The 25,321-nt window shown below is 38.3% G+C and overlaps 1 protein-coding gene across 4 annotated transcripts in view; it reads left to right on the forward strand.

The window, feature by feature from the left end:
• The first annotated feature begins 2,764 nt into the window (after positions 1 to 2,764).
• The window catches only part of ZFC3H1 (zinc finger C3H1-type containing), a 42,060-nt gene continuing 19,503 nt past the window's right edge, over positions 2,765 to 25,321 (forward strand). The window contains exons 1-17 of one of the 4 annotated variants that reach the window (XM_071423424.1): positions 2,765 to 3,444; positions 7,821 to 8,240; positions 11,798 to 11,862; positions 12,117 to 12,315; positions 12,499 to 12,725; positions 14,281 to 14,404; positions 15,965 to 16,062; positions 17,004 to 17,207; positions 17,847 to 18,011; positions 19,556 to 19,693; positions 20,078 to 20,196; positions 20,541 to 20,687; positions 21,614 to 21,788; positions 22,006 to 22,137; positions 22,833 to 23,381; positions 23,465 to 23,574; positions 24,809 to 24,940. In XM_071423424.1, coding sequence (XP_071279525.1) covers positions 2,856 to 3,444; positions 7,821 to 8,240; positions 11,798 to 11,862; positions 12,117 to 12,315; positions 12,499 to 12,725; positions 14,281 to 14,404; positions 15,965 to 16,062; positions 17,004 to 17,207; positions 17,847 to 18,011; positions 19,556 to 19,693; positions 20,078 to 20,196; positions 20,541 to 20,687; positions 21,614 to 21,788; positions 22,006 to 22,137; positions 22,833 to 23,381; positions 23,465 to 23,574; positions 24,809 to 24,940 — 3,593 coding nt within the window. In that variant the 5' untranslated portion in view covers positions 2,765 to 2,855. The remainder of the gene's footprint in view (positions 3,445 to 7,820; positions 8,241 to 11,797; positions 11,863 to 12,116; positions 12,316 to 12,498; positions 12,726 to 14,280; positions 14,405 to 15,964; positions 16,063 to 17,003; positions 17,208 to 17,846; positions 18,012 to 19,555; positions 19,694 to 20,077; positions 20,197 to 20,540; positions 20,688 to 21,613; positions 21,789 to 22,005; positions 22,138 to 22,832; positions 23,382 to 23,464; positions 23,575 to 24,808; positions 24,941 to 25,321) is intronic. The other 3 variants (XM_071423425.1, XM_071423426.1, XM_071423427.1) reach the window with 3 other exon arrangements.

A 25,321-nucleotide genomic window follows, 5' to 3' on the forward strand; every position in this document is an offset into this window, starting at 1 on the left:
ACTCAGACCGTAAAAACAAAATCCACTTTACTTTTTATCTGTAAAAACAAAATCCACTTTACTTTTTATCAGTGAATTTAATTTATATGGTAAACATGTAACTAATTTCCTGCCTCAAACTTTGAAACAAGTTAAATTCTGTGCTCCTGTACTAAAATGTACTATCTTCTATATTTTAAATTATTTTATTTGTCCTTTACTGAAAATATATTCACTATTTAATACATTTTTTTTCTCCAGCAGCAATATAATCTGTTTTACAGGCATGAAGTCAAATGCAGCTAAAATAAAATTTCTTTCTTTTTTCTCTGAAGTTCACACATTTCAATGAAACCTCACAAAAAATTCTTTATCTCTTACTCATGTCATAAGCAAGGAAGTTTCTTCATGTTTTCTATTTGAATGGCAGCTCCCTTGCAGTTTTCAAATGTTTATGACCTTTGTTCAAATGTGTAGGTAGCAAAACCATCAGAAAAACACATTCTTTTTACACATGCCTTTTTATTCCCTTTACAGAAAAGAATTTAATGCTATCAATTTCTCTAACAACTGTGGTGAATCTGCTTGTTTCTGAAAATGTAAAATTACTCATATGATAACCCTAGATGATAGCAAAAAGCTAGGAATATCAGATGACTGAAATGAAGAAAGGGACATATGATACTACAGGATATACAAAACCACTGGAAGACTCTCAGGGTATTCTTTTACAGATGGTTAAGTACAGATGGTTAAGTTTTCTCTTAGACAGAAATTTATAATACAGATCACATGGCATTTTTGAATAAATTCAGCACACTTGTTGGATGAACAGTAAGCAAACATACAATAAAAATCAGTAGAGTGGGAATACCCACTCTACTGATTTTTATCCAATTGCTCTGATGTCAGGGTAATTTCCCATAAAAGAGCTGACATTTTGCCAATATTTTACAGTTCTAGAAATGTTTTCTTTTCCTGTCTAAAAGATACTGATAGTAATTTCCTACTGGTGCGTGAAAACACTTAAAAATAAAGGTAACTGTTCAAATGCAACAGGAATCAGACATATGCAAAGCTCTGGGATGCCTAAGTAAGGACGTGTGCTGGGAGGGAAATTTCTGCAGCTGACATGTAGTGATACTGAAACTGCTTTGTAACTACAGTGGATTAGATATCAGACATGGACATAGGCACCTAGCAATGTTTAAAAGCCTCCTTGAGAAAGTTTTCAGTATGTCCTATGTAATATTTGCATGTTTTTAGTCCTGTGGGATATGTAAAATAATGCAAGCCTGATTCCTAGAGACACCAACAATTTGAGTAGAAGTACTGACAAAACAGCATACTAATGTAGAATGATGTATATGTGGGCTGGGGAGGGGGAGTGAAACAGCAAGCCTTTAACTTGCTTCCCTGTAAACATCTTCAAAGAATGCATATTGTTTTAAACAGAAAAAAAATTGAGAAATTTAGGATATGATATACATCTTCCATTACTCTATCTGGTTTTGTATGAAGTCACTGCAATGGTATCTATTTTGACTCATATAGTTTGTCCTGTTAAATCAAAAAAAGAGGGTGAAAAGTGTTTTGAACAAAGAAAAGTAAGCTTGTTTGGCACAACATTTTGGACTTTACAAAGCATATGCGTTATCCACTCTATTCTTGCTGGATTTAAACAAAGTCTAGACAGGAAGGCAAGGGGAAATAAACAGCAACATGATACTGAGTTTTATTTTGGTGCTTGTGATTTCATGGCACCTTACTCACTAAAAAATACCCTACAAAACATCTTAATAATTCACTCTCAGGAAAAGCATGAAGACGCAGCCATCTTTCTCCAAGTTTGAAAACCATGGCAAACCTGCAAAGACATTTAGCACACATAATTCAAAGGAATCTCTCAGGTTTCCCAGTTAAAGTCAGGGTTTGTGAGTTTTACAGGAGACACCAATCTGACTTAGAAAAGCTTATTTAAAATGAGTTTTTTTCTGCACAAGCAAGTCATTACTGCTCTCTAGTCAGCAGTCTTGGTAGGATGTTGCATCCCTCAACAACCAACCAGGTAGTAATACAATGCTACTTAGAGATATGAAAATAAAACAAATGATTGAAGTTGCTTATGAAGTTTTACATTCTCTGATGCTCACTTGTCACTTTGATCACTGAAGGCATTAGGACATTGAACTTCTAGGCAATTACAGCTCTGGAAGGCTTTGCAGAAACCTCCTTCTTAAAAATTTTAACATTAGTTTAGCTACTAGCAGAGTTCTGGGGGTTAATGCCTGAACATCCGCTGCTTTCCCTCCTCTAGCAGCCTGTGCACTGTTGGGGAGAGCAGCAGGGCACAGGCCGCACCAACAGAGAAATCGCATCCAACACCCCCAGTCAGCACCCAGGAGGCCCAAGCCCCCACAGCCTGGACGGCGCTAAAGGGAGCTGCCACTGATGGTCCCTCGCCGGAGGGGAGGGCAGGGCAGGGCAGGGCAGGGCAGGGCGCGGCGCCGCCATACAACCGCCCCACTCCCACACAGCGCCGTTCCCTTCCATAAGATGGCGGCCCCCTCCTCGTCCCCCCGCTCCTCTACCAACATGGAGGGCCGCGCGCTCATTGGCGCTCGCCGCCCGCCGCCGCCGCGCGATTGGCTGAGGCACCGGCTTCCCCCGGCCGTGCTTTGCACAGGCTCGCCCCGAGAGGGGAACTACATTACCCAGGATACCCCGCAACAGGGGCGTCGCCCGGAGCTGTTTCTTCACTTACGCATCTCGGCTCTGTCCCCTCCCAGGCGGGAGGGACGGGGCGTGGTCTCGCGAGAGTCCGCGCGGGCCAGCCGAGGGGGCGCCGGGCGCGCTGCGACCGTTGTCGTGGGCCCATGGCGGCCGCGGAGGCGGCGGCCCCGCCCGACCCCAGCGGGCTCTCCCCGAAGGAGGAAGGGGAGCTGGAGGATGGCGAGATCAGCGACGATGACAACAACGGCTTCGGGCCCTATGGCGGCGGCTCCGAGCATGCCGGCGGCCTCGGTAGCGGCGGTAGTAGCAGCAGCAGTAGCAGGCCGTACTCGAGGCGCCGGCCGCCCCCCGGGCTCCACGGGAGCGGCTCCATGTCCTCCCCCGGGCGGCCCTTCCCGCGCTCGCGGCACCAGCCTCCGCCCGACACGGGACACGTGCACGGCCACGGCGGGTACCGGCCTAAGGACTCGTTCCGCTCCCACCCGCCGGCGCCGCGGATGCCGCCGGGGTCGCACTCCGACACGGGCCCCCGGCTTTCCTTCTGGGAGCGCAGCCACAACGCCCTGGATCGGTTCCGCTTCCGAGGCCGTCCCTACCGGGGCGGTGGGCGCTGGGGCCGGAGCCGAGGCTGCAGCGATCGGCCGGGCAACCCTCCGGGGAGGCCGCCCGGAGGGGGAGGCGGCGCCGGGTTCGGTAGCAGCCAGGGCTGGAGGGAGCCCTCGCCTCGGAAATGTATCCTTGAGACGTGAGCGGGGTGGGGGGCCCGTGCTGCTGCGGTGGGCCTGGGTGTGGCCGTGCCGCGCTACGAGGCCGAAAGCCGTGGGAAGGGACGCGTTTCCCTCCGCGCTGGCAGTGGGATTCCCGCAGCGGTAACGGAGAGGAAGCTCCAGAGCTAATCCTGGGGGTTGGCCGGGGCAGCCGGCCCTGCTTAAGGAGAGGCTGCTGGGAAGTCGGATTACAGCCGTGGCCTGGCTGGCGGCTTGGCCGATCCGTCGGGTGTAGGGAAAAAGGAAAAGCATAGCCTGAAAGGAAGCTTTTGTCGGTTGGATTCCGCTTTTCTAGCCCCAAGTGCGAATATTGTGAAGTGGGGTCAGTCTTTGGTGCGGCAATTTTAATATGTATAATTAGTCTCGCAATTGTAAAGATAGAACCCTAAGCTTGTTAATTTACTGTATTGGGCAATGAAGGATCTACTGTTTTTTTCATTTTCACTTTCATCCCTTCAGAGGCTATTACACATAGGTTTAGCTTTAGTCAGTTTTAGCTAAGCTGGAGTGGATCTGCACACACAAATTGTATGGGCATTCAGATGAAAGCCATACCCACCATTTCTTGTAGGATGTTCTCCACTGATTGCCCTTAAGAGTTTAGGTGATTCATTGCGAGAATTCTGTTATTTTGTGCATTTTGGAGCAGGAATTACAAAAGTGGTGGGAAAAGCTTACCTAATTTTTCTTATCTGCTAGAGGAAGTAAAGTAAAGAACTGATGCTGAGTGTAGCTTGGGGCACCTCGGTTACTTGATGTGACTGCATTGTTGCCTGACTGAAAATTTAGATGAGTGTAAAAAATGGTGAGCAAGAGAGATGGTGGTTAAATCCTATTCTCCAGAATTTTACAGTGTTCTGTTGTCCTTCATGTCAATAGTCAAAGGATGTGTTTTTGCAAGAACCAACTGCATGGGTTGATTTCTTGGGTCTCTTGAATCTTGTTTTAGATACAGGATTATTATTTATGTCATTAATATTTATTTGTTTAAATGTAGATGGAATGTGTAAATTAGCAATAGAGATGATTTTATTTAGTCTCAAATTATGGCATTATTGAAGGCTTCATTGGAGCCCTTCATTGAAGGGTTTTATCTTGAGAGGCAAGTGAAGATGTGATTTGCCCAAGGTTTCACAGTGAGGCAATTCTAATACTGAAAATAGTTTTCAAGTCTCTTTGCAGTGTTGTTCTGAGTACCTGAAGGTTGTTACTTTCTGTATAAGGAGTTTAGCAGGACAAATGTGGAGATTGTCCAAAACAGAACTTGGAATGTTTCTTAATGAGACTGATGCAGTCTCCTTCTCTCTTTTAATTAAAAGAGATTCAGAAACGAATAATTCCATTTTCAAACCAAAAGTAGAAAATGAGGATGAAGTATTCTTATTCTTGGCACTTAAGGTTTACCCATCTGTTGAAACGTTGTAGATGCAGGATGTTCTGTTACTCTTGCTCTTTAATAAGTGACCATTCAGTTGTTTATGGATCATATAGTTAAGGAAGGTCTATGATTTTCCCTCAATATGAGTTACTTTCTGTTTTTTTAAACTTCCTTGCCACCTAATACAGTCAACTTTAGAGAATTAATAAATACTAAGGTACCTCCATGTTGGTAACATTAGTGGAGTACCACTGTAGTTCATTGGCATGTGACTTCAGAGGAGACTTTTCATATCAACTGGTACAAGGAGGCTTGTGGCCTGGAATGGTATCTGAAGTTCCCCCTGGAAAATAAAATGTTTTAAGTGTCTTGAGTCCTGATTTTGACTTCTTAGTAGCTGGTACAGTGCTGTGTTTTGGGTGTAATGTGAGAATAATGTTGATAATACACTGAGAAGTGTGTTAGGCTGAGAAGTGCCTACACTAAGCCATGGACTTCCAGTGTCCTATGCTGTGCCGGTGAGGAGGTGCACAAGAAGCTGGTAGTGTGCAAAACTGAGACCCAAACCTGGCCAGAGTGGTGTTGCATACCACAGAATGTCATGCCTAGTGTATAAACTCTGGGGAGCTAGCTGAGAGCCACTGATTGCTGCCTGGGGCTGGGCTGGGCATTCTCAGTGGGTAGTGAGCAATTGTATTGTGTATCACCCTCCTTCCTTGGGCATTATTCTACTCTTTTTGTTCTCTCCATTTTCATTATTATTACTATTTTACTTGATTTTTGTTATTAAACTGTTCTTTTTTCAGTCCATGTTCCCTCAACCCACATTTCCCTTTTCCAAGTTCTTTCCCCTTGATTTTTGATTTTTGTTATTAAACTGTTCTTTTTTCAGTCCATGTTCCCTCAACCCACATTTCCCTTTTCCAAGTTCTTTCCCCATTCCACCATGGAAGGGAGGGAGGAGTGAGAGTGTGGGGTAATAAGTTGCTGAGCGGGGGTAAACCATGACAGTCTGGTAAGACAGGGATTGTTTACTTGATTTATCCTTGGAACTTGTGCTTTGCACCATGTTTTGTAGGAATATATATCTAAGTGGAATAAGGGACATTCTTTAAGATGGAGCACTTAAAGAATTCCTGTTACTCTTATTGGATGCTAGCTTTTATTAGGCTTTTCTCTTTCAATTCTTGGCAACTTTAATGTTAAGCTGTTATATAGTAATTCTCCAGGAATTCTTGCGTAGAGAATTGTGGAATTTGAGTCTGAAATACAGAACCGTTATGGAACTTCCTGTTTCCATTAAATTCTGAACTCTTCGCAGTGTACATTTTTCTTCCCAGTTTCTTCTTTTTGGTTCTTGGATGAAGTTTCTCTTGAGTTGGTTGAAGCACAGTTGTTTCAATACGTACATGCTTGTCTACCTTACACAGCACTTAATGGAGTCTTGCATTCTATGTGTAGAAGCACTAAAAAAAATTTTCTACATATGTGAACCACAGAATTCCTGGTGGGAGCTTCTAGCAATTGTATTATCCTGAGCACCAAAAAACATCTCAAAACTGTCTTGTTATCCATCTCCAGATGACTTGGGAAGCTATTTAAGTATTCCAATAGCAAATAGCAGTTAGACTTATTAGCTTCAAAATTCCTTGTGACTTAGAAAGTTATGAACATAGCTGGCTCTTTGGAAGTAGATATGTGTTGGAAGGGAATTTAGCAGATATTCTTACTGCATAATTTGGTGTTATACTGCATACAGCTTTTAGCATTTTAAACATATTTATAGACTGTTTTGATTGCTTTTTGGATTTTATATAGTTTATCTTTGCTGGTTTCTGCTTTTTGTGCTGACACTTGAGAAAGCGCTGTAAAGCAAAACATTTCCTGGTATTATGGAAGTAGCTGTTGCAGGATACTTACAGAGATTCTTCATGCTAATGTTAGAACTTAACACAGTGAAACATCCAAGTAGTCAATGCTTGTTGTGAGCATAAGACACAGTTTTCCTTTGGATTCAGTATGTCTGCATTCAGAGGACACCTATTTTAGCCTCTGGTTTTACTCTGTTTATTGTTTTAAGAGATGATGATGTTCAAAAAGCGTTTTGTGTAACTGGGTGTGTGAGTCAGCTGTTATCACAGTGGGGTTGATACTGTGAGTCAAATGAGTAAAACCTGACTTGGTATCCTGAAAAATTTCCCCTTGAGCATGATTATTTTACATGATCATTTTCGAGGCTCAGGTTAAGGAGGAGTTGATAGTGACAAAATAGTGACAACTTTTGTTCTGGGTGGAGGTGCCTAAGAATATTTCCACTGCTTGCCTTGAACATTCATAGGTAAACTTTTCTGAGTAATTAGTAATTCTCAGTTGTCTTCAGCATTTCTGAATATTTTGGTTTCAAGTCTTTGTTACTTTTTTTTATTCCCTTCAGTTGTTCATTGTTTCTTCTGTGCCTTACTTGATTTGCTGAACTGTATTTACTGCAGTGTGTAATTGTGCTATGGCCAGACTTAGTATTGGCTAGATGTGGCATTTATGGAAGTCTAAAATGAGTAAGAAAGAATTTAACCTGTCTTTTTCAGAAATGTCAGATGGCAAGTCAGTACTATGAATTCTGGAAGTTTGACTTTCCATGATAGAGAACCATCTCAGCATTATAGCTGTTTCCAGGAGGGTGGTATGAGTAAGAGATGAGACTTCTCAGCAATTCATGAGCTTCTTGTCATAAGTAGGATATTTGAAATTGTTGGTTTGAGAAAATGTTTGTCAGTATGTAATAATGGCTACAGCTTTTGCATGCTGCTTGTATTTATTCAGGATATTTTTCAAACTAGCCTTAAGGTAAAATATATGAGAATGGTCATAAGTTACATTTGTCTTACTGGGTCTTCAGTGGTAATATTGATACTGTTTTAAGATTATACAAGTTCTTGTCTTGAATTTCTTGACCCGTATTTCAGCTAAAACTTTTGGAAGGTCCCCATCTAGAAAGCAGAACCACTCTTCTAAAAATGAAAGCTCTGTGGAAGAAAGTTTTGAGGATCTGCTCTTGAAGTATAAGCAGATACAATTAGAACTTGAACACATTAATAAAGATGAAAGACTGGCTTTGAGCAACAGGGAAGAAAATGAAAAACAAGATGGTGAAAAAACAGTGGACACTGAGGACCAAAAAACTGTAGAAAATGACAGTATTAAAACGGACTCTGTAAAAGAAGGACCTCCTGAGGAGAAAAATCCGGTTATGGGCTTTCAGGCATTTGAACTGAAACCTCTCAGACAAAAACTGCCTACTCCAGCTGAGAGGAGCAGATTGAAAAAAGGCAAAGAAGGAATGAAACAGTCCTTGCAAAAATCTGAAGCAACCGAATCTGGCCAAGGTAAAGAAATACTTGTCAAGTTATTTTAGCTTGTGAACTTCTGTTTGCTTGCTATTGATGCCTTGTGAGGCTACCTAGAACAGAGGCTAGACAGTATTAAAGGAATAAAGTAGATATTTATTAAAAAGGCCTTCAAAGGATACACTTTAGGCAGTACAAGAGCCTGGCTGTGGCTCCACCTAAGATGGACGCTTGGTCCTGAGTGTTAACAGTTTTATTTTTGGTCCATTTACGAATTGGGGTTAATTACCCAATTACAGGTTCAGGTTTTGAAGTCCCATCCTCCTAGATTGCTCTCCTCCATTTGCTGTTGTTTACACTTTTTGGGCCTGAAGCTGCAACAGTGTTCTTGGCTGGAAAAGGATTGTTTTGTCTAACTGAACTGTGAGGACAACTTGGTAACACTTTATATGAAGTTCACAGTTGCACACTAAGGCAGTACAGAATCTGAAAAATATGAAAGCTAGAAACTTAAGGCATCACTGTTACCTATTGTATTTAATAGGTGTTGGGGAAAACTTTACTGTAATTGAAATGTTAGAAGTTACAAGTTAAAGATTTAATGTACTTAAGTCTTGTGTTTTTTAATTCATTGAATTACATAAACATGTTTGGAAGCATGCTTTTGCTTTGGATTTGTAGTTTAAACAGTGTGTTTTCTTAGACTGATTGTTTGGCAGAAAACATAAGGACAAGACTTGAAGGTTTTAATTGCTGCTCACAGCAGAAATCATTGACTGTCTACTGAAAGTTTTACTTCTGCTTTTGCCTTGTTTCTTTTCTGCAGAAGCAAAATGTGGGGTTTTTTTTTATCTGAAAAGAACATTCAGAGACCCCCTTTTCTGCATTTCACCTTTTTGTGTTAGCTTAAGTGTAAGATGAGGATCATGGAGTATTCTGAGTTGGAAGGCAGGGATCATCAAGTCTGAGTCTTAAAAGTTAATGTCCCACACAGGGATCAAACCCACAACCTTGGTGTTATTAACACCATAAGGTGTTTTCACAAGAATTACTTTGATCATTGTTGGTATTCACGAGTAGTCAAGAAATCATAGGCCAGAAATGGAAAGGATTTGTAGACAAAATGAAGCCCAAGGGTAGAATATGAATGTCTTGTCTAAGATAGTTCTGGGCTGCTGACTAAAAAGGGTAATTGCTGAGATGCATTAGCCAGTTACTGAAAAACAAGTGATCATGTCCACCTGGCCTGTACTAAGAGCACTTGAGCTTACTTCTGTCTGCAGCAAAATAAGGCAGCTGACGTAAGCTTCCTACTCTAAAAGGCTGCATGTCGTTCTAGTAGGTGATTGCTGTGGTTGAGGGTGGTGCTTGAGGCTATCACTTGTCATCTGGTGTTCCCTAATTTGCCAGTGTGTGTAAACTGTCAATTTGAGTGGGAAGAGACAAAGTAGTTAATGGATTGAATAAGAATGCAGGTGAGTAATTGACAGGAATATGGAATATGAAGAAAGATAGGACTAGAGCACTAAAAGTCAGAATGATTTATGTATGACTTCAGAAAGAAGACAGGTCTTGTAAAGAAAACAAAAGAGAAAACTGATAATTATTAGTCAAAGCACCTCATTCTGGGTAATTTCTCCCCCTTGTGTGTTTCCCGTTAATAATATTTTTTTTGTCTTCTTTTAAGAGTCATACAGGTTTTATTGACACATATGAATAAAACTAATTTTGGTAATAAAAGAAAAACTAGTAGTCTGTGGGAAGAGTACATAGCAGGACAGGAGTAAAACAGCTGTTTAAAAAGCAAAATAGTCTCAAAAATCCAATTTCCAAACTTAAAAAGCACTGAAGTTGGTAATACAGTTGATACAATAGTGAAAAATAGATGCTGTAATATGCATATTAAAAGCATTTAATTTTTGCATGATATTCAAATCTATGATATATGAATGATCTGAAAGCAGACAGATTATGTATGAGTGAATGTTTATGACAACGTAAGGCAGGCTTCCACAGAAAAATTCAGCTAATTGTAGTTATTGCAGATTCATGTGTATTGAGTGAATCTATACTACATTAATCTCTTTACTGCCACAATACCTGCTACATGTGTTGGGAAATAGGCAAAATTTGATTTTCACATTTTATGTATTTTTAAATACTGTACTAGGTGTTTCTGCAGGCTTGTAAAAGTTGAGGAAATTGTCTGAAAACTTAGGAAAGTTTCAGTCTCTCATATTAATTCTCTGTGGTTCTCTGAACCTTGTGGTTCAGGTGCTCTGACAGGCTTGACAATATTCTCTACTTTACTTCCCACGTTGTGCATTAGCCTGTTGTGTCATGTTGTCCCCTTCTGGTTTGAAAGAGCATTTGTACTTGTATAGAATGTCCCTTCGTATGCTTGCAGAAAAAAAAACTACTGTACGATCTGTCTTCCTACTTTCATCCTGTGAAGTGGATGGTTAGGAACTTCACATAAGTATACTAACTTTTTAAAATCTTTTCTATAGTTCATATGGGTATTAGATATTACTATTTTTTTTTTGTAAGTGCATTTTTAAAAAATGCATGCTTGTGCAAAGAGGAAGACATTCAGCATTTTTAAAGTTTCTTTTTTGTTGGCGTTTAAGATGTTGGTGTACTTTAAACAGTGCCTTTCTGAATGTAATTTTTATGAAATGCTAGGAGGAGTTAAGGCTGTACAGAATCGGAATTTATTTTTCACCATTTTGAATAGTGGGAAGGAATCTTCCTTTGAAGAAAGAAAATTTAGAGAAGCTTGGAGTTCTTTTGCTATATTACTCTTTCTCTAAAGTTTTTCCTTTGTCTGATGCATATAAGCATGGATGGTTATATAAAAATGCATAATTTTTTCTCAGCCAATTATATTACTGATTATTTGCTATAATAAATTATGTAATACTGCAATATGTACAGCATTATGTATACATGTGTAAAATATAGTATGTTAAGATGTGTTTATATATACATTATGAAAATTGGCTATATTTTGTGACATCTAAGAAATTAATATTTTAGCACTTAAATGTTTATGGAGAAACAGTGCTGTACTATTCATTTCCACTATTCATTCCATGATAACTTTTTTCTGTTTGCCTTTGCTGTGAAATGGAGTAAGTGTGTTCTTACTGCAGCTTTGGACTTTCATATTTAATTCTGCAAAAGAATGACCAGTTACTCAAAATAGCTGCCAGGGAAATATGAGATGCTCAGGACAGCAGCTGATATGAGATGGTGGTATAAAACACATGACAATAAGTCTTCTTTTCCCCTTGTTTGCAAATCTGTTTTTCTCTGTTTCTTGACAAAGTACATGTGAACCTTAAGATTGAGTTACTAAGAAATGACAAGTCTTGCCTTAGGCTTATGGAGTCATGATTTTATCAGACATGCCAAATTTATATGAATGTTTGTTCATGTGATCTTGCATGTACCACTGCTATTGTTTTATACTGTGTATCAGTGATACTGATAAAATATGATTGTATGTAGATTAAAATTCATGTATCATTTTAATGTAGCTCTGTCTCAGGAGAAACAGCTTGTTCAAAAATATGGTATTTTTCTCTTGGAAGGTACAGAAGACAAAGAGCAAACATCAGTGCGAAAGCTTAGCAGTTCAGATGTTGCATCTGAAAAGGTAAGAAAATATTCCTCAATAGATGAGGCATGATTGCATTATCGTACTTGATAGCTTTTTCCAAATGGCAGTCCAGAAGCATTCCAGTAATAGGAACTGTCAATTTTTAATAAATGACACCAGTAAAGTAGGATTTTGAGCTTTCTTTTAGTAAGAATATTGGGGAAAGATTTCAAAAGACCTTGCAAAGAAAAAGTTGTTAAATTATGTTTCTTGACTTTTTGTCTTGTCCTTTCTTCTGTTTTCTTCTCAAGAAGCTGCTTGATGATGAGGAGGAGATGTCTGAATTGCAACTTAGGCTTCTTGCACTTCAGTCTGCTAGTAAAAAATGGCAGCAAAAAGAACAACAGGTGATGAAGGAAAGCAAGGAAAAATTAACAAAAACGAAAAGTGTTACACAGAAAATCAAAACCAGTACAAAAGCACATTCAACAAAAAAACCTAGTACTACAGGTAATAAGTTTGATGTTACTGAAATGGCTGTCAATGGCGTGGCCTAAAAAAAAAGCAAATATGAGCAATGATCCTTTAGTCTTTCTAAACTCTCTCACATTTACTCAAAGCTCTTGAAGAATCTAGGATTAGGTGAAACCAATTAGGTAAGATGGTGTTAATCACAAACTTTTTTATTTAAAGGCAAGCAAGCTTTGAGGAAGCAACAGACAAAGACATCAAAGAAGATGCAGCAGCAAAAGGAACTAGACAGGCGGCAGAAAGAGGAGGACCAGAGGAAACAAGAAGAAGAGGAGGAGAGAAGAAAGAGAGAAGAAGAAATAAGAAAAATTAGGGACCTCTCAAATCAAGAAGAGCAGTACAATCGATTTATGAAGCTTGTTGGAGGGAAGAGGAGATCAAGAAGCCGGGTAAGAAATTTCTTACATGGTGTTCTGGTGTTACATTTAGGATTCATGAATGATTTGTCTTGCTTCATCTGGTTTTGTGTCACCATCCTTTCTGAGTCCCCCTGTTCTCCTCCCTGCTTCCCCCACCCCTAGAATAATCAAAATATAGCAATGAAAGAAAAGCTCAGTGTACTGCAGTGTTTACAGTGCTTTAATCCCATGCTAGAGAAGCATTCCTCTTGGATTTGGAAAATCAGTTTTCTATGAGTTGTACCTTTGCAAGTCAATGATAAAGCATTTTTCTTCTAAAGACATTTTGAACATAGTGATCAAAGAGCAGCCTGTAATTTAACAATAGCCAATTAGTGAAACTTCTTTGGCTTTTTCTTTTAGATTTCAAGGTTTTCTTCTCCACATTTTCAGACTTTTTCTGTGTATACAACTTCAGTGAGTTGCTTCTTTCAAAATGTCAGTGTTGCTTTGTAGTATTTTTTCAATGTAGTATTTAATCTATTTTGTTGAGACACAAGATACGCCAAGACAAAAGATAATTAGTTTTACTTTACATAGTGTCAAATTGATGAGGTAATAGCATTAGTGCAGTAGTCATCATGCTATCCTTGTGGCTGTTCTTGTTCTCTCATATTGAGATTAGCAAAAGGCACTTGAGTAACTAATGCCTGTCTCTAAAACATTGGTACATTACAGAAAAAAATTACTGTTTCTATAGCAATCATTCTTTCAGCCTGGAAGCAATACAGCCACTGGAGCTGCATGCTTCAAGTGCTTGGAGCCACTAATGCTGTGAGAAGAAACAGCATCTAAGGGAATTGAGGCTCCTTGTTTGAGGTCATGTTGTAGAAGAATCATATTTATATTAATACTGAGTGGAAAATGGAGACTAAAAATGTTTGACTGCAAACAGTAGATATTCTAGAAGCTACCAAAATGTCTTCTGAAAGATACAAGTTAAGGAGACTGAGAAGTCATACTTAGGTGTTCTGCATGTTTTCAGTCCTGAGCATTGATTGGCATCCATACAGTGTTAGGAGATCTTTAAACAATCTGATTTATGAGTTGACAGTCTCTGGGTTTGTCTCAGTGTGGCATGTGGCTCCTTCTGGGACAATAAAAAGATTCTTCACCTGAGAGTTGTTTCTGGCAAGGGTAGTTCAAGCATTCTTGGTAGTCATCATGGCAGATTACCAGAAATAATAAAGCATTTAATTCACGTGCAATCTTCAGAAATATATAACTACGTCCATTTACCAGATAAATAATAACCTAAAAGGTATTTAAAAATTGTTTCCATGTATCATAACACCCCCCACCCCATCATCCTGGAAGAGATACAGTTTTAAAACTGACTGTGGATTTGTCTAGTTACTACTTGCAGTGGATTTGGTTAAAAAGTAGTATTCAGTTTCTTCTTCTTGTACATGGTAAGTAAATTGTATTTATAAATCAATTAGAAGAAAAAAATCTAAGGGCCTTCTTTCAGAATTTATTTCTTAGTAGTTTACTCTGAAATAATGATGTAAGACCAGGTAAATAAAATACATTTTTGTGTGTTTAGTCATCAGATACAGACTTGAGATGGTCTTTGGATAAGCAATCTACAGAGAGTGCAGGAGGAATATATCAGTATGACAATTACGATGAAGTTGCTATGGATACAGACAGTGAAACTAACTCACCAGGTAAGAACTTACAGTTCTCTTATATGGTGGTTGGTAAAAATAGGTAAAATGTAGGAAATAAGCCACTGTTCTAGAGAGAAAGTGTTTTGAGCTGTCTGAATTATAGAACTAACATTTTAAGGTGAGCTAATTGTGTTAACGCTGACTCTTTCTATCTCTGCTGTAGTGGGATTTTTAAGATCTTCGGGGTATATTTTTCTCATGGCAGTACTGTAGGTTTATGCTTGTATCTTCCCAATCAGCTGTGCAGGGTGTTGACTGGACAGACAGCAGCTTTGCAAAAAAAGGGCCTGGGGGTCCCATTGGACATTAAGTGACTAATGGGTTGGCAGTATGGCTTTGGGTGACAGGTGAGCCATAGTTTGGGTTGTGGCACTGTGACTGTTGTGGGTCACTGTCTGGAGGGGCCTGTTGATCACTGATGAGATTGCCAGTTTTCTGGTTTCACAGTGGGAGAGAGTGACATTCTACAATGAGCCTAGCAAAACACCTTTTTGACTAAGGAAAACTGTTTCAGGCTTGTTTTTGATAAAGTTCATCAAGACACTGGAGCACTTGGCTTACAGAAGGAGACTGAGAAAGCTGCATTTGTGTTGAGAAGGCTAAGGAAGGATTTTGCTCTTGTCTTCAACTACTTAGTGGGTAGTTGCAGACAAGACAGAGCCAAGCTCGTCTTTCAGATGGCAACAGATGGACAGGTAGCAACACTTGAATTGTAACAAAACAAATTCTGCTTAGATAGAAGATAGTCAAACACTAGCACAGGTTTAAATGTTGTGGAATCTCCATGATCAAATATAGCTGGAACATGACAACCTGACTTTGGGGGCAGCCCTGCTTTGGGCACTTGTGCTGGGTCATACACCTTCCATAAGTCTCTTCCAGCCTACGTGATTTATTGACTTTAGAGTCTGAGGTGCATTTAAGGTAGTTGGGTTTCTGTGTTCCATGTCAACATATGGAGAGTTGAGAAAACTTCATCAAGCATAGTACTTGATTGGATACTTTTTCTCTTGCTTTTCATCTTCCACCCTTTTTTTCTTGCTTCTTTTTTCTCCTTTCTTGTCCGCCTTCCTTATATATAACTTTGTTAAAATAGTACACCTGCTATTTTGTATGTGCAAGTTACACAAATCTCTCTTGATAAAGCATCTCAATTTCATGTTCAATGTTTCAGAATTTATCAGTAGTGCTTTGGGTCTGCTTCTGTCCTAGCTTGTGTTGTGTTATGTTTTTGGTAGCCTGTAATGAGGCTACTGAGATATCTTATTTGAGAAGGTAAATTCTTGCGATTTAAATTCAGTTTGAGGCCTGCATTACCTTAGCAGTACTGGTTGGCTGTACTTACATTTTGTATATAAAACAGGAAAAGAAAATGTAACTACGCTTTTTAAAAAATACACATACATGTGAAAAAAGGCACTGTGCTGTGCCTGGTGTTGCCTTTGAAATTAGTGCATTGTAAAAATGTTTCTGCTCCATTAGATCAGTTGAAGCATAAAGCATGAGTTGTTTAATAAATATCTGTCAGATATCTTACATTCAGTATTTTAATTACAGCTTCTTCCCCAGTTCAACCTCCTTTCTTTGAGTGTCCAATAGGATATTATCCACCTCCAGTACCACCAATTTCCTTGCCGCCACCTCCTCCAATTCCAGTAAGTAACCTTGATAATTCTCATTTTGTATCCAATTTCTAATGCTAAAGCTAGGATTAAATTTAGATTCTGTTTTGGGTACTATACTCTGTTTAATGATTCCCTTGAACTATCTGTTAGACTCGTGGTTGCTTTTTAAAAACTCTTTATTTCAGCTGCCTCTTGGCTGATGCAGTTGTTGGTTAATGGAGGTTTTCCCTATTGAATTGAAATTCACTTCATTGCTAGAGCTGTGCTTTCTCATACAAAAACAAAAAATTGTCTGAAGCACATAAGGAAAAAGAAAGAATTGGAACTATTAGCACAAGGCAACTTTGCCCTTTATCTCTAGGCCACGTAGGTAGGTAGATAGGCTTGATCTCTGACTTGTTACCTAGAGGGGGGAAAAGCCAAGACATACAGCTCATCAGTCATTCCAACTTTGTGCCTTTAGACTGTGCTTCTGTTTTCTCACCTAAGAGTCCACATGAAGTTCAATTAGTACAGAGTTTTTTTCAGTGAATGATTGTTACTCTTCTCAGAAAAGCGATAGAAAGGTACCATTTCTTCTCATGACAGCTTCTGAACTTTTGACTAAGGGAAATTGTAATTGTGTTAGCTAAGACACTTTCATAAAACTGCTTAAAGAGTGCTGGTCAACTATATTTCTCTGGCTAAATGACCTCTGGTTCAGAGTCTCACTTACATTTAGTTTATATTTCTCCACAGCTTCCACTATCTAAATCTAAGTTTATTGCTTCCATTAACCTCTGTGAGAAATAACTTACTGTTCAATCACAGCCTTTGACAGGGATGTAAGTGTAGTTTGAATGTTAATTAAAAGGACACAGTTTAAATTACTTCTAAACCATGGAATAATCTTGGTCTCAACCTCTGCTAGGTAATCACAAAGGGGTAGTAATTTCCACATTTCAAACCTTTGTTTTATTTTCTTTTCTCAGCCTGTACCATCTTTGAGCCATCTTTACATGGAGGGTATTCCTTGTGTTTCTCTTGAGCCACCTCCACCTCTTCCCCCTCTTCCCCCTGAAGAGCCTGAACAGCCACCAAAACCTCCCTTTGCTGATGAGGAAGAGGAGGAGGAGATGCTCTTAAGAGAAGAATTACTCAAGTCACTAGCCAACAAGCGTGCTTTCAGAGCTGAGGTACTCTATTGTTTTTTGAGTGTAAGCCTCTAGATGGCAGTCCTGACCAAAATTTCAATGTGACCTGCTGTAAGTGAGGCTTACTAGGGGTATTACGCTGCATTTCTAGAGACTTAACAATCAACAAGTACTATTCTGGAATTGTAAACTGCACCTTTCTTGTTATTTCTGAAGGAATTATGAAACTTCAAGGTACTGAAAATGGAGTAAGTCAATGAATGGGGGTTTTCTGCCAGAAAATGTTTATTACTTTTGAACTTTTCAGTTAGAAAGTAAGACAAGTAACTTTGTTTCAGCCTCTTAGGAAAAGATGTTGGAGGAGGTTCACTGGTTTTTGTTGTTGTTTTGAGGGTTTCTCTTGGAGTGAGAAGCTAAGCTTGTGGTTTTGGAAAAAATATTAGTTTTGACCTTTCTTAAAGGGTCTTCGTCAGTTGACCTGTGAATAACTGGCCTGCTCTTGTGTGCCTTTTTGATATTACTGCAGAATTGCAACATTTGTCTAGTACATTTCAGTAGTCTGGCTAAATCACATTTTCAAGTCACAAGACATGTATGAACCAGTCACATTTATACTGATGCTTTTAAAAACAGCTAGGTATAGTGTGCATTTTTAAGACCATATTTTGTTCTCTTTTTTAGGAAACATCAAGTAACAGTGGTCCACCTTCCCCTCCTGTTCCAGACACCTTGCAGCCTGTGCCAAGAAGTAATCTGTCTGCTGTCAGTATTAATACTGTGTCTCAGCCACGGGTGCAAAGTACAAAGTTTGTTAGAGTACCGAGGCTTCCGCGAGCAGTGATCACAGTAAGGAAATACTGCTTCCTTCTAATAAGGCTATGAGTTGAAACTGAGCTCAGTTTAAGTGAAGAGCAGACTTTCTAGTGGTACAGCACAGAAGAGTGAAGCTTTAGTTAAGCATTTGAATTATTAGTCACCTTGACAATCCATATGCTCTTCTAGAAAGACTTTGAGGCAAGAATTTATAGCTGAAGAGAGCATCAAGATACGCCATCATACAGTGAACTAGGAGATTGTAAATCTAGTTCAATTATTTTCTTATCCAGACTAGCACAGATGCCACTGCCAAAACAGAGGTAGTCTTGCTTTTCCTTCTGCACCGGGCCAGTTGGTGTCTTCCTTCCTTTAGAGGGGGTCTGGAGCATCAGTCCCATTGCTGAACATACTTCACATGCTAAATTGGTTAGAAAACTAACTTCTGTGGGAAAAAAAATTACTTTTCCTTCTAGGAGGAGTTGAATTTTTTCAGTGAATAGTGTGTACATCAGTTAGCATGTCTGTGAGTGTGGCTGGAAGAGAGTGTTTGTGAGGCGTGTTTATGCACCAACAAAAACTGGAATTTCTCCTGCCTATCTTGTTGTGGTGAAAAATTGATGCAACTGGAGTATGTTCAGCAGTAGTAGATAAAACCCATGTCTTGAGAATTGCCCAGAGTATCAAAAAGAACTGGTTGTGGAAATTTGAGTATTTTTCATTTAAAAAAATGGTGTTTTTTTGATGGGGTTAATGCTTTAAAAGACACTTAGAGTTTTGACAAGGTTCTATTCTGAGATGAAGGGTAATGTATAGCTATAGTTGTCCAGATCTACAGTGGGAGATCAGAAGAGCAGTCCTGGAAATGTGATAAAAGTTACTTTTTTCGAAGCTGTAACTCCAGAGCATTTGAGGTTAATCTCGGTTGTCTGCTTGTTTCTGCATTTTCCGTTGTGCTGGAATTGGCAGTCACCTGATCTTCAGTGAGCTTTTTAAATTTGTGTTGGCAAAAGATGATTAATCATGATTTCATCTATTCATTATGTTCTGTTGGTGTTCTCCAATTAAACTGCCTGAGCAGCTCACTGTAAGACCAACTAAGTACAACTGGGGGACAAGAGACATTGCAACTGTGTAGCAGAAAGATAAGGGCGTTTTGGCTGGTCTGCCACACCAATTCTGATGCAGATTTGATTGGCTGTTACCTCTCAGTTACTTGAAAAAATTCCTTGCAAATGACAGATGATAATTTTAATTGCAATTAAATTAATTAATCAAGTATAGTAGTTAGATGTTAGAGATTTGTATGCTCTGACCATGAACCAATAAATGTGCTGCAGATACTTGAGAGTAGGTTGAAAATGTTGGAGTAACTTTCATGTTACAATATCAAGACTATGTGTAATATTACTGTCTTGTGGAGATGTACAAATACTTATTTTTTTCTTACAATGTGGGATTGGTGTGTGTGGTAACAAAAGGAGTTAACCTTCTTTTTCTTGTAAGTATGTTCTCTGTTATACCTGTGTCTCTAACTTTGTCTTCTTACTGTAAAACTTCTTGCATTCTCACCCCAGCTTCCAAAACACAAGTCTGTTGTCGTTACATTAAATGATTCAGATGACAGTGAGTCTGATGGAGAGCCCTCTAACTCAACTAGCAGTGTGTTTGGAGGACTAGAATCTATGATAAAAGAAGCAAGGAGAAATGTCGAGGTAAATGCTGTCAAAATTTCAAAAATTTTAATTGTTTTTCTTTATATATGGAATTTAAACTTTAGAATTCAGTCAAGAAATACTGAATTGCATCAGAAGGGGGTAACAGTCCCATCTGGAGAACTACACTGTAATTTGGATTGCACAAGCTAATCAAATTTTTTTGTTGAAGATGCCATCTTGAGGATAGAACTTGGAATATATTTTTGGTTTGATTTTTTTCAATTAAAATTCAATGCGTTGTTAGGCAAAAAGACAGTGGCTTAAAAGATCTTACTAGCCTTGAACAGCTATGTTAGTGCTGAAATTCCTCTTATAAATACTATTTGATAGCTGTATTTTAATCTAGCATGACTGGTACTGACTTGAGTCTAATTGTAACAGGCATCAAAAATCAAAGCCCCTCCAAAATCAGAAAAAGAGAATGATCCAATGAGAACTCCAGAGGCTCTGCCAGAAGATAAGAAAATAGAATACAGACTTCTGAAAGAAGAGATTGCCAGGTAATCTTAGTTTAATTGTTAATATAAAATGTGTTTTATTTGTAGCCCTTTGCTAACTAGTCTACTTTTATAACCTGAAGGAAGATCTGAGTCTAAAAACCTTGGCATCACCCTCTGGTTTTTCCCCCCCATGCAGTTTTTTCGTAAGACTACATAGAGGTCTAAAGAAAATCCTGGTATTTGAACTGACTTAGAGTAACTGATTGCAGTTATGGAAAGTACTTTTTCTTTTAACTTAAAATCTTGTCCTACTACTATTTTCAAAAATTTAAAAACTCATGGGAGTACACATGAAAATGATTGTTGAAGCTACTAAACAGCTTTGTTTTTGACATTTGTTTCAGTCGTGAGAAACAGCGCTTAATTAAGTCTGATCCAGTGAAGAACAATTCGTCCCCTGCAAATTCTGATGGTGAAGTTGATGGAATTGGGAGAATAGCAGTAGTGACCAAACAAGTCACAGAAGCAGAAGCAAAGCTGAAGAAAAACAGGTATGCATTTTAGTGTCCTAAGTCCTACCTTTTGCTTAACAGGATGAACAGAAAATATTTTCAAATGTGTAGCATTTAAAGAACGAGGAACGATTTTTCCTGTTGTCTTGAACTATTCAGCCTTTAATTCTATTGCTGTGCAAAAGGAATTGTGTTGTATTGCCAGTGAGGTGTTTGATAACTTTTAAGTATGATTTGTCATACTAAGTGTTTTCAGCTGTATTTATGTTCAGTGACAAGAGTATGATTTGTGCCACCTAATATGGCTTTTCTCTTCTGGTATGCCTCTTCCATGTTCCTCACTTCAATTTCAAATTACAAAGTAATTGGAAGTAGAAGTGCTTTGCATCCTCTTTTCAGCTTCTTTTTCCCCTTGATTATTTCCTGTATGGTCTTGTGAACAAACTGGGTTGTGATCAGTCATCAACTGAAGAACAATCTTCCGTCCTCTCTTTATCCACACCAATCTAAGTGTTTATCTTCTCTTGATGCATAGCTTTTTGTAATTTGTCTACTCTATTGCTGTGCCATAATATTATGGCTTGTAATCTGGAAGTGCGTGCATGTGCCCTAAGATGGAAGTAGGTTGTTACTTAATAGAAAGCAAGAATGTGTGTTTTGGTTGTCATTCTCTTAAAAACAGTCTTAAAGATAGAGCATTTTCTTACCTTCCCCTGTCCTTGTAACTAGAATGTTTTTTCCTGCATTATACTTACATGCTGAACTTGGGATGCTGAAATGTGCTGTATATATTGACAGTATTTACTGTCTTCTGAATGTTAGGACTGTTTGGAGAGGCTTAATTTGTAGTCTTTTTGTGAGTGAGGAGAGCTATGTTTTTAAATAACTGGGGTTTTGGAGGAGCAGCAATTGCTCTAAGTAGTTTACCTTTGGAAAAAATTGTGTACATTCCTTTTTTATTTCAGAATGCTGTTAATAAAGGATGAGTCTGTCTTGAAAAATTTATTGCAACAACAGGCCAAGAAGAGAGAGAACGTTCGAATTGCTGAAAATAAAATTAACAAACTGGCTGAACAGCTACAAGCAACAGAGAAGATCTTGAATGCTAACAAGGCATTTCTCAAGAGGCTTCAGGAACATGTAATTGGCACTCTGAAATGCTTGTTTCCTAGAGTTGGAAATCTTAAAATGGGATGCCTGATTTTTGGTGGCAGTAGACTTTTCTTTGAATGACTTACTAATTCCCACCTAGTTGTTTTATATCTCATTAATTCCATGTAATTATATTTTATTATATGATCATATCTGTAAATTTGCATCTTGCTGTAGTATTTACTTTTTATTTTTATTTTTTTAGATACATAAAGTTCAACAACGAGTTACAGTAAAAAAAGCCCTGGCATTAAAATACGGAGAAGAACTTGCTCGAGCAAAAGCAGTAGCAAGTAAGGAAATTGGGAAACGAAAGCTAGAGCGCGATCATCTTGGTGTAAGTCAGCATGCTTTTAAACCAAACTACTTGGAAAAAATTATGAATTTTGATGAACAAAGTTCAAGTGGAATTTCAGGAAAACATTTCAGAAACAATGTAGGGAATATTCCTATTGGTTTTGTTCATTTTTGAGAATTCAAAAAAAAGGCATTAATGATTTAAGGAAGAAAACTCTTCAAAACCTACATTTCAATGTTAGGGGAGTGGCATTCATAAGTAAGTAATAAGAGGAGCCGTGTGGCTGTGAAAAAAGAAAATTCTGTTGTAGACATCAACAATTGTGTTAAACTATCAAGCTAAGTTGCTGCAGAGTGGATCTGATACTGTTTTGAAAAACAAAATATACAAAAACAAGACTAAAATATTTTTCTAAATTTTAGTCCTCCTATTCCCAACATCACTGTATGTACTTGTTTTATAGCTCAACTTTTAATTTGGGCCAGAACTTCTGTTGAAGCCTTCCCTCCCTGTACATGATAGAGGGTAATTCTTTTCGCAAAACATGCAAATCTGCCACTTGAATTGTGGCAAACCTTTGTTGTTTTTCTGCTGTTTGTTGAAATCTTCAGGAAAGAGTTTAAAATACATTTTTATAAACTCTGAATTAAATATTTTGGCTATGTTTTTCCTTCCCGTCAATAGATCAGTAGATGAGAAAATTGAAATAAAGAGTTTTTTTTTTTCCTTTTTAGCCAAGCAAAATGTTGAAATTGGATTCCTCCCCTGCATCAAGTCCAAAAAAACCTTCAGCAGAATTGATTGCACTAGAGAAAAAACGACTGCAGCAACTAGAATATGAATATGCTCTAAAGATTCAGAAGTTGAAGGAGGCCCGTGCACTTCAAACCAAGGAACAATCAAATACCACACCTCATGTAGAAGAGGAATCTGAATTTGCATTACCTCAGCCATCACTTCATGATCTTACACAGGACAAATTGACTTTGGACAGTGAAGAAAATTATGTTGATGATGAAGTTTTGTCTAATTCAAACAGAGAACGAAGGAGATCTTTCAGAGAATCTAATTCTTTTACAAAGCCAAATCTTAAACACATGGACACTCCAAAACAAGAAACTATAAACAAACTTTCTAAAAAGGCTTCCGAGGAGCCCGAGCTGTTCCTTGGATTGAATATTGATGAACTGAAAAAACTTTATGCTAAAGCTGACAGCTTGAAAGAACTGCTAATGAAAAGTACTGCCTTTATTGTGCCTAAGGAAGATCTCTTGTGTGGTCAGGTAAATGTTTTACAATTAAACATGAAGCTTGTTATTACTAGGTGCTATTGCAGCTGCTGTATATCTGTTTATCTGTTTCCTAGGAAATTTCAGTGGACATGGATTTTTTTACGTCACAAAGTAAACAAGCTGAAGTGAAACCACTTCCGTTTGGACCGTATCGTAGTCCTCTTCTGCTATTTAAATCCTACAGGTATGAAGAATGTAGCAGCTTTTTGACTTATGCTTATGTGTTCTTGTTCATATGGTCTTCAGTGCTCTTCCTTGATACCCAGATGTGTACAGGAAGACAAGTCCTAGTGAGAAACTTGACTATCCCTAAACAATATTGCCTGGTTTAGAAAACATAATTATTTTATTCAGTTTTTTTTTCCTGCAATGCACATGTCCCTTGGTTTTGTGCAATATGCTACTTTTACATTGTATTGTGCATTGTTTGGTACAACTAAACTAAAAACATGGCTAAGCGTTTGAAAACAGGATTTTTATATCTAGTATGAAACAATGTAAATCCAAGAAGCCTTTTTCAGTTATGCAGTCTTTGAACTTGGCTAGGATTTACATAATCTGAGTCAAAATTGGCTCAGTCATCTATTTTTGGATTCCTCCTCAGTGGAAAGAGGCATAATCACAGTGATTCATCTTGACTTGACAGTAATAGCTGCAAGTGTAATCAATTTGGCACATCTGTCTTTTGACTAAAGAGAACTTTGTTCCTACATGTCCAATTGTAGACAACAAAAGTTGAATTTTAACTGGAGAAGTTGTATCCTACCATGTGCTTCAGCTTTTTTATTGCTATGGACTTAAGCAGTAGAAGATGGAGGAAACTATCTTTACAGGAGTATTCATTTTAACTTTTAGGTTATGATGTTAATTCCTGAAGGAGCTAGAAATCCCAAAATTGATGTAGTCAAACTTGAGCTAAAGATTTAAAAGAAGTGTTAGTCTGCTAGACTAAGACTGGTTTTGTTTGTTTGTGTTATAAGGGTGAAATGTTTTCTTTCCTACTGTTTCTTCAAGTTAGTCTTTAACAGTTATCTTCACACTTCTATTTGATGTTGGTCTTAATGCTGATTAGAGCATGAGATTTTCTATAAACTACTGAAATGCACTTTCAGTAGTTTGCTTTCCATACTGGGTTTTTACTCCACTGCTGTTTTCATATTAATGAAGTTCTGCACCTAAAGGAGATGAGAATGCTAGAGGAAAACTTAATTAGGTTGAGAAGTATTCCATTGTTCCCTTCCTCTTGCCCTTGTTTTTGCCTTTTTCTTAGCCTGCAGGTTAATGATGCTTTTGGTTAGTAGCAGGGATTTGGAAATAATGAGATTTAATACTGTGAGTGATTTTAATTACTTTTTTTTTTAGAAAATTGATGTCTTGCCTTGTGTACTTTTTGACCATAATTCGCTGTTTCATTTTAGGTTTAGTCCTTATTTCCGTACCAAGGAGAAGCTGTACCTCAGTTCAATAACATACAGCAATATGATTGAGCCAAAACAGTGTTTCTGCCGCTTTGATTTAACAGGCACGTGTAATGATGATGACTGTCAGTGGTAAGTTCTTCTTTATTTTCATGGCTTAAATGAAACCTCTCTTCTAGATGTCTGACTTTGAGTCTGAAATAAGTACGGTTTTCTTTTCTTTGAAAGATCTGGATATGTGATCCTATGCACAGGTTATAGACAAGGTCATTTTTAATACTCTATTACAGATACTTAGTTGGAAGAAAAACCCCTTTCAACTAAGCCATGAAGAAGGAGGAGGCTCTTGAGATGTGAATTCAGAAAAATAGTATGGCCTGATAGAGAATAGCTAACATTTTTCTAGTAATTCAAATGGATCTGGTTACATACAACTTCAACATAACATCAACTCATAGAACCTCACTTGGTGGTTGAAACTGTTAAGCACCCTTGATTTGAAAAGCGTATACC

Source organism: Agelaius tricolor, unplaced genomic scaffold (assembly GCF_023055355.1).
Source record: "Agelaius tricolor isolate 1412-34295 unplaced genomic scaffold, bAgeTri1.0.p SCAF_3, whole genome shotgun sequence".
Taxonomy (NCBI): Eukaryota; Metazoa; Chordata; class Aves; order Passeriformes; family Icteridae; genus Agelaius; species Agelaius tricolor.